General features: G+C 40.0%; 1 protein-coding gene across 1 annotated transcript in view; it reads left to right on the forward strand.

Annotated features, from left to right (window-relative positions):
- The window catches only part of rasa1a (RAS p21 protein activator (GTPase activating protein) 1a), a 33,790-nt gene extending 26,987 nt beyond the window's left edge, over nt 1–6,803 (forward strand). Inside the window, exons 13-26 of the mRNA XM_037681080.1 lie at nt 225–305; nt 1,861–2,018; nt 2,132–2,208; nt 2,307–2,479; nt 2,575–2,734; nt 2,905–3,047; nt 3,303–3,418; nt 3,522–3,608; nt 3,743–3,810; nt 3,908–3,996; nt 4,106–4,183; nt 4,936–5,070; nt 5,145–5,224; nt 6,733–6,803. Coding sequence (XP_037537008.1) covers nt 225–305; nt 1,861–2,018; nt 2,132–2,208; nt 2,307–2,479; nt 2,575–2,734; nt 2,905–3,047; nt 3,303–3,418; nt 3,522–3,608; nt 3,743–3,810; nt 3,908–3,996; nt 4,106–4,183; nt 4,936–5,070; nt 5,145–5,224; nt 6,733–6,781 — 1,494 coding nt within the window. The 3' untranslated portion in view covers nt 6,782–6,803. The remainder of the gene's footprint in view (nt 1–224; nt 306–1,860; nt 2,019–2,131; nt 2,209–2,306; nt 2,480–2,574; nt 2,735–2,904; nt 3,048–3,302; nt 3,419–3,521; nt 3,609–3,742; nt 3,811–3,907; nt 3,997–4,105; nt 4,184–4,935; nt 5,071–5,144; nt 5,225–6,732) is intronic.
- The last annotated feature ends 983 nt before the right edge of the window (nt 6,804–7,786 follow it).

The raw sequence follows: 7,786 nt of genomic DNA on the forward strand, positions 1-7,786 counted from the left end.
CATTCTTTATTTATACTGGAAATTCCATTGTTGGTGGGGAAAATGTATTTTTATACTTGTCAGCTTGCCTTTGCTGCTGATTGCCAGTAACAAAATAAAGATGCCTTAATTTTGCCCATTTAACTGGGTTTCATACAAAGTTTTCCAGTTTTGCATGCAAAGTGTTCCTGCAGAGAGCTAACTTTACTATGCCTTTAAAATGTGACCATGTTCTGTTCATGCAGGACTGGATGACATGTCTTCAGACGTTCTGCAGTAACCTCAAAAAACCTACAGTACCCACGTCCAACAAGAGGCTTCGACAGGTAAGCAATCACTTTATTTACATGTTTATTTAAACAAAGCAAAGAGCAGCTACATCCAAAAGTTTAAAGCTATGTGTACTCAGGTTCACAGTCTCAGACGTTGTATATAAGTTGTAAGGTAGTATTTTTTTGAAAGTTAACACTTTTACCAAATTGTTATATTTATTCATTCCTACAACAAGCATAAGACATTCCTTTTGTTGTTGTACTTTGCAAAATTGCTATTTTTTATGATTTAAAACTAACAGCGGCATTCAGGCAGTTAGTTTTTTATATGTTTTAGTATGTCTATTTCTGACCCTTTGTTTAAACCGTTTTATAGTGCACCAGTTTAAACAAAGGAACTCATGTGGAATTATTTTATTTTATATGGCTGGAGGAAAAATGTCTATTGGAGGGGAAAGGTAGAAACGATAGAAATTTAGCCTATGATAGAGATCTGACTTCTACCGGCTAACTGCAATAATGATGTTTCTGATGTAAAATCAGAGTTGTCAGTTTAATCGTTACTTTTTTTGTTGAAAACTGTGCGTAAGTGGCGTTAAAGTCTTTTCTTCGAGAGCCAAGTAGTGAAGCTACAAGCTAACTACAGCCGGCTTGCTGTAGTGTTGCCGTATTCTGACGCCTTCGCAAAACGCTGTGTTCCATCAAAAGTTTTTAGTTTTTTTTCCGTCGAAAGTTAAAGTAAGCGTTGGTCAGCTTTAGAGAAACCTGCTCTCTGATCTGTGAAAAGAACGCTGTGTTGTGTGATTTTACTGCGAGACCCTCTGGTCAAAGCCACAGACTCATTTTGTGTCAGCTCTTCATTAAAGCAGAACGAGGCGCCCACTAGAGGTTTGGAGGGTGAAGTGTTCCAGCGTGCACTTGTTGCTCTGTTGCTGTTCATTTCTTAAGTGAGAAGACTGGAAGACAACATATTATTTTGTTTAAAACTTATGGCTAAAACTACATTTTATATATTTTGCACTGTTTTGCACTACAAGCAAGAAGCCTAATACTTGATTTTGTTTATTATTTAAGAACTCTTTGGACCTAGTAGTGGATTTTTTTTTAATTCAAAATGTATGATAGCAAAAGAACACCCTATGCTTTTTTAAAAAATTCCTATTAAGTTTTATACCCAAAATATATTGCGATATATATCGTTATCGCCACCCTTCACAACACATATCATGATATGAATTTTATGCCATATATCGCACATTCCTACTCTCTGCCATTTATTATAACTGTTGTTAGGGCAGAACAACTTTAGATTGCAGCTGCCTGTAGTGCACATGTGCGGCTTCACACACAGAGAATTTCACACATTAGGGGGGGGGGGGGGGCAGTGACTGGCTGCCCTGTGTGTCAGTCAAGTGACAAATATCATAGTGAGGATGGCTAACGTCTATTTTTTTAATGCCATGCTATCTACCGATAATGCCTTTGCGATCAACCAGTAGATTAGAGGGTTGGGAGTTGGGAGCTCAGCACAGTGCTGTAGAAAATATTACAACCAATACATATATTGATTGATTGTTTTGTGTGTATGTGTTGCTGAATTTTCTCTCAGGTGAGCAGTCTGGTGCTGTATGTGGAGGAGGCCCACAAGCTGCCAATCAAGTATTTCACCAACCCCTACTGTAATATCTACTTGAACAGTGTCCAGGTTGCTAAGACACACCCAAGAGAAGGGCAGAATCCTGTCTTCACTGAAGAGTTCACCTTTGAGTGAGTGTTTGTTTATTCCCTGTGCAGTTCATTTAGGCTCTCACCGTTTCCAGCAACCAAAGTCAACATTTTCTGTTTGCAGAATTTAAAAAATATATTATTTCTCGTTTCAGTGACCTGTCCAGTGAAATAAATCGATTTGAAATCAGTTTGAGCAACAAAACAAAGAAGAGCAAAGAAAATGACATCTGTAAGTACAGCTGTAGATGTAATAAAATATTTTTATGTTTGTGCTTTTTGCTTCACACCTTTTTGTTTGTTTTCCTTCACACGTTTGTTTTCTCCCAGTGTTCATGCGTTGCCAGCTACATCGTTTGATTAAGGGTCAGATGATTGACGAGTGGTTCCCTCTGAGTTCCCACATTCCTCTGAAGGGCATCGAGCCAGGCTCTTTGCGCGTACGTGCCCGCTACTCCATGGAGAAAATCATGCCTGAAGAGGAGTACAGCGAATTCAAGGAGGTTTGACTCACTGAGAAATTATTCTGATTGCAATATCTTCTCTTAGCCGACAGCATGGCTGTTAAGTTAAAACGCTCTCGTTACGTCCTCTACAGATGATTTTGCAGAAAGATTTTCATGTAATCTTCGCTTTGGCTAACGTCTGTGGTCAAGATCGAACGTTACTGGCAAGCCTTCTTTTGCGGATTTTCAGACATGAGAAGGATGAAGCTTTCCTGCTTATGAAACTCAATGAAAAGGAAATTAAGATGGAGGGTAAGAATAAGGACACATGTTACAATCTGTTGCAGATAAGATGGACAATCATGACGTTTCATGTTTACTTGAATAAATATGAAACAATCATTAAAGGAATCATTGCTCATGAGCATGTGTCAATGTGCTGATCTGTTTGGATAACATCATCTTCCTGTGTCTGTTTCCAGATGAGGCCACAACATTGTTCAGAGCGACTACACTGGCCAGCACACTGATGGAGCAGTACATGAAGGCCACAGCTACACCCTTTGTCCACCACGCGCTCAAAGACACAATCCTGAAGGTCATGGAAAGCAAACAGTCCTGTGAGGTACAAAACAACACTTTTCTTACTTCAGGTTATTAAGACAAATGTACAAAATACTGCAGATGCATTTAGGAGCAACTGATTGGTATCTAGCTTAAAAAGTTATTGAGTTACATGTGATACATTAACACTTGTTTTTTTTATGATTAATTGTATTTGTGGAGTGAAAGAAATCATTTTTCACTCATCACAAAATGTAACGAGTTCAGATTAATTCACTTTTAGTCCAGTGTCTCATTTGTCTTTTTTTATTTTCAGCTGAACCTTTCCAAACTGGAGAAGAACGAGGACGTGACCATGAACTTGGCCAATCTTCTTAGTATACTGTCTGAGCTGGTGGAGAAGATCTTCATGGCTGCTGAGATCCTGCCAGCGTAAGCTCTCGACACCTAAACAAATTCTTGTTTGGTTTTGTATGTGCGTCACATGTTTTAACTCTTCAGATTCATATGTTACTCTTAACGTCTTGTGCAACAGGACATTGAGGTACATCTATGGGTGCCTGCAGAAGTCCGTAAAACAGAAGTGGCCCAACAACACCACCATGCGGACAAGAGTTGTAAGGTAAACGCTTAAATAAGCCCTGAGACCTTATGACTGCAAATCTAGTAAGATGTGTCAGGAACTTGTTTAAAAATATGTTTTATCTAATGGAGTCTAACTTGAACCTCGTCTTTTCTTTCTTTCTTTTTCCCTAGTGGTTTTGTCTTCCTCAGACTGCTCTGCCCTGCCATTCTCAACCCCAGAATGTTCAACATCATTGCTGGTAAATATCTGCTGGAAGCTTTTTTCTTTTTTTCTTGTCCTGAGAGTCATGTTACAATGTTTTTTATTCTTCTTTGCACTCTCGTTCTTTTTAACAGACCCTCCGTCTTCAACAGCAAGCCGTACCCTCACGCTGGTGGCCAAGTCTGTCCAGAATCTGGCAAACTTGGTTGAATTTGGTGCTAAGGTATGAACTCTTTCTGCCCTTAAGCATCCTATTAAACTTCATTTACATTGACAAATATGTTGAGATTGTTACCATTTCATTTGCTTTATTTTCCTTTTTGTTTTAACAGGAATCCTACATGGAGGGGGTCAACCCCTTCATCAAAAACAACAAACATCGAATGATCATGTTCCTGGATGAGTTAGGGGTGTGTTTTAGTTTTTGCTTTTTAAACAAACGTTACAGAAGTGAAGAGTGGCTCTGATATTAGCAATTATACCTCTGCAGGTATTTGCTAAAGGGGCCTTCTCATGGAGTGAATGGACTTTTATCAGTTTAGGAAAATTAATTGTGTTTTTAAACTGTTGACCATTATTGCTTTCACACATTTACTTTGTCTCCAGTGGTGGGCACAGCTAACCAAAAGTTATCTTTGCTAACCCATACTCAGCTAACTAAAAATATTAGCAGTAGTTCAAATCAATTCAGTTTATTTATATTGCGCCAAGTCACAAACAGAAGTCATCTCAGGGCACCACTAAACAGGATTTAACGCCAAACCGGTAACCACTAAGATGACGGTCACTTGGTCTGTGTCACACGTCTTCGCCTCCTTCCAATTGAAGATGAGTCGTCCAATTAAGTCTTGCCACTTGCAAGCCAATAGCCTAATGGACTCTTCCGAGACACGCCCAAAACAGACAGGAACAAGCTTGTGAATTTTGTTAGCAGACTTAAAGTTAGCAGCACTTAATTTAGCAGAAGTTTCCAAAGTTAGCAAAAATGCTAATAACAAAACAAAAAAAAAAGTGCTATTAGCTGTTAGCGAAACTGTGCCCACTTCTGGTTGTATCTTTCGTGTTTGTAAACAAATGTACAAAAATTATTTGTTAGAATTAGTTTAGCGTGACTACAGACTTTAATAAGCTGAAGAAACAAAAGTATCTCTCGTGTTTGTAGAATGTTCCGGAGCTCCCTAAAGCCACAGAGAGTTTCACGACAGACTTGTCGCGGGACCTGGCTGCGCTGCACGAGGTCTGTGCTGCACACTCGGCTGAACTTCGTACCCTGAGCAACGAGAAGGGCGCACAGCAGGTCAGGACGGATCATCGCAGCAACACTTGAGCTCTTTAAGAGCTAGAAGTTCAATGTTTGTTTTTGTTTTCCAGCATGTGTTAAAAAAGCTGCTGGCCATCACGGAGCTCCTCCAGCAGAAGCAGGCTCAGTATGCCATGTCCAACAGCAACAGGTAGTACTGCACTCCTCCTCCCATCTCCCCATCCCTGCGTCAGTTCACCTCCTCCCCTCGGAGTGCAGCCCCGAGGAGACGTAGCATGCTCTTCCCTCATCACCATGGCAACCCATCCACCACTCTCCATCATGTCTTCCTTTGATAGTACCTCCCACCCCTCCCCACCTGTCTTCTTGTCTGGTTCACCACAAGACAGCTATGCAACAGTAGCAGCTGAGTACAACAAGCAACGTAGGCCTTAAAAACAAAGGAGACAAAATCGCCAATGACTGAAAGAAAAACTTTTCTGCTCACGGACTCTGTCGTGTACATTTAATTTCCTTCATCATGAGGGCCAAATGTTAAAATTTCTGCAGGTTTCTTTGTACCCTCTGTGTGTTGCCAAAGTGTCCCCCCACACGTCCCTCTCAGATTGAAGAAACTGACATGAAGAAGATAAGTTCTCTCAGCCCCCTTCAACGATAACTGGATTCTGAACATTTAATGCTTTTTATACTGTAATCAGCAACTTCATTTTAAGGTTGTTACAATATTTGCTAAGTGCTGCAAGAAGCATTTTTGTCTTTGTTTTGTTTTCCAGATTGGAACAAACTCTTGAGAAAAAGATATGGTTATTTTATATGAATAAATTCTCTTGCTGGAATCATGAGTTTAATGAGATGAACTGAATTTTTCTGGTCATAATTATCCACGATATTTGATTTTTGGGTTAGTGTTTTTTTTTTTAACTCGTCATTGCCGGACAGAACACCTAATTAAAAAAAAAAAAACTCAAGTACAATGTTTACAGCAGTACATTTTGAGTCACACAGACTGTATAACAGACATGCGTGCACGTATTAAAACTGTTTTTTTAAAGTAGATTATGGAGTTGTTTATTGTGCCCTGACAAAATAGAGAAATGTGTGCACATAATATTTTTATGTTCAGCGAATATATACCACAGAAACTTATAGAAAAATAGTTTTATTCTCTCTGCAAGCGCAACAACAGCCAACCAAATGTGCACTTAAACTGATAGTTGTTTTGATTTGGGGGGCATCTGTAATATTTATAAAATACTGCAATCAAAACGTTTATTTCAGCCTGATTCCACAACAACATAAAGCTCACATGAGGTCTTCATCACTCCACTCCTGAAATGAAACAAAAAATTAATTACGGATTCTGATAAGCTAAAAAGCTAAAGAAGTATAAGAATATCGTCTCACCTCTTCAGCCAGACGAGGTTCTTTTGCCACATGACCGTCTTCTTCATATCCTCTCTTCCGTTTGCTATAACAAAAACAGTTCAGTATCAAATAGAAGTTGTGGAAAAAGTTGTTTTGGATGTCACAACTGCTGCTCGTGTCCATTGCACCGTCCTGATCATTAGTAGTTCCCTCTTCATGTGCATGTAGACTAGTCTACACCACATAGTGATTGTTGCCACTGGCTATTGTTTTAAGCCCATAAAATGATTGTTAGCAGTCGTCTTTCACAAACATGTCCACTTTATCTTACAGGACAGAGTGCACCATCATGTCTCTGGCTGCTGCCATCCAGGTAATGTGAGCTTGATGGATTTTCACCTGCAACCTTTTTAAGAGCACGCAGCCAGCCAAAGCGAGGCCTCGTTCCCTGAGGTGCATAAACTGAAGACTTAAGAGTTTGTACTTGTACTGTGAGCATGTGGCCTAAAATACTGGAAGTATACATGCAATATGACTGTTCCTTAGTGAACTGAAAAAAAAACACTTGCTGCATATCTGAATCCTGTTCCTCCAAAGCCCTTTCCAAAATCTCTTACACCTACAGTGTCCTGAACTTTGACATGGGAGACCTTGCAGTGACAATTTTATTCAAAGACCTGATCTACATTCGGATGTTTCACGAAAGTGTCTGAACTTTCATTTAGATATTCCTTCCACTCTAAGTTTGGAGTGGCTGCGGTTGGTGAGTAACGTAAAAGCAGACAACCGGCTGTTCATCTTCTCTCTTTGGAAGACGACCGGAAACGACACATTGAAGAGGAGAGAATCCAAAGCATTGACGTAGCATTTTCTGCCGTCATCAGGGAATTTAAACCTTGCACCTCTTTCCAAAACACAAGCCTTAAGCCCCTTTTTATTCACCGTGTCACCCCACGTCACCTGATTTTATAAGCTCCTTCCAGATCATTGTGACTTCTTTGTGTACGAAGTTCCTCGAAGCATGCAGTCCACTCGCTAGGCTTAGTTTTATATGCTGCTTTTGTATGATGAGATAATACTCGTAGACTTGTACAGATAGTGCTTGTGTACAATCCAGCAGAATAGAGTCCACAAGTGTGTAGGAAATCCCTGTAACGTGTCCTGTGCATGTTCACCCTGATCAAATCCTGCTAAAGTGTGTGGGCCTACATATATGCTGCTCTAACAACTGTCACCTGAACTCCCTTTATGCCTTTAGATGTAAACGAAAGCTTTGATACTTTGCAGTCTCTTAAGCTCTGCCGCTGTCGCAGGTGGCGCTTCCTCAACATCTCTTCACAGACACACTGTCACCTCAACTCCCTTTATGAATTTCGTTGTGTAGGGA

The sequence above is a fragment of the Nematolebias whitei genome, chromosome 8, assembly GCF_014905685.2.
Source record: "Nematolebias whitei isolate Nwh7 chromosome 8, NemWhi1, whole genome shotgun sequence".
NCBI lineage: Eukaryota > Metazoa > Chordata > Actinopteri > Cyprinodontiformes > Rivulidae > Nematolebias > Nematolebias whitei.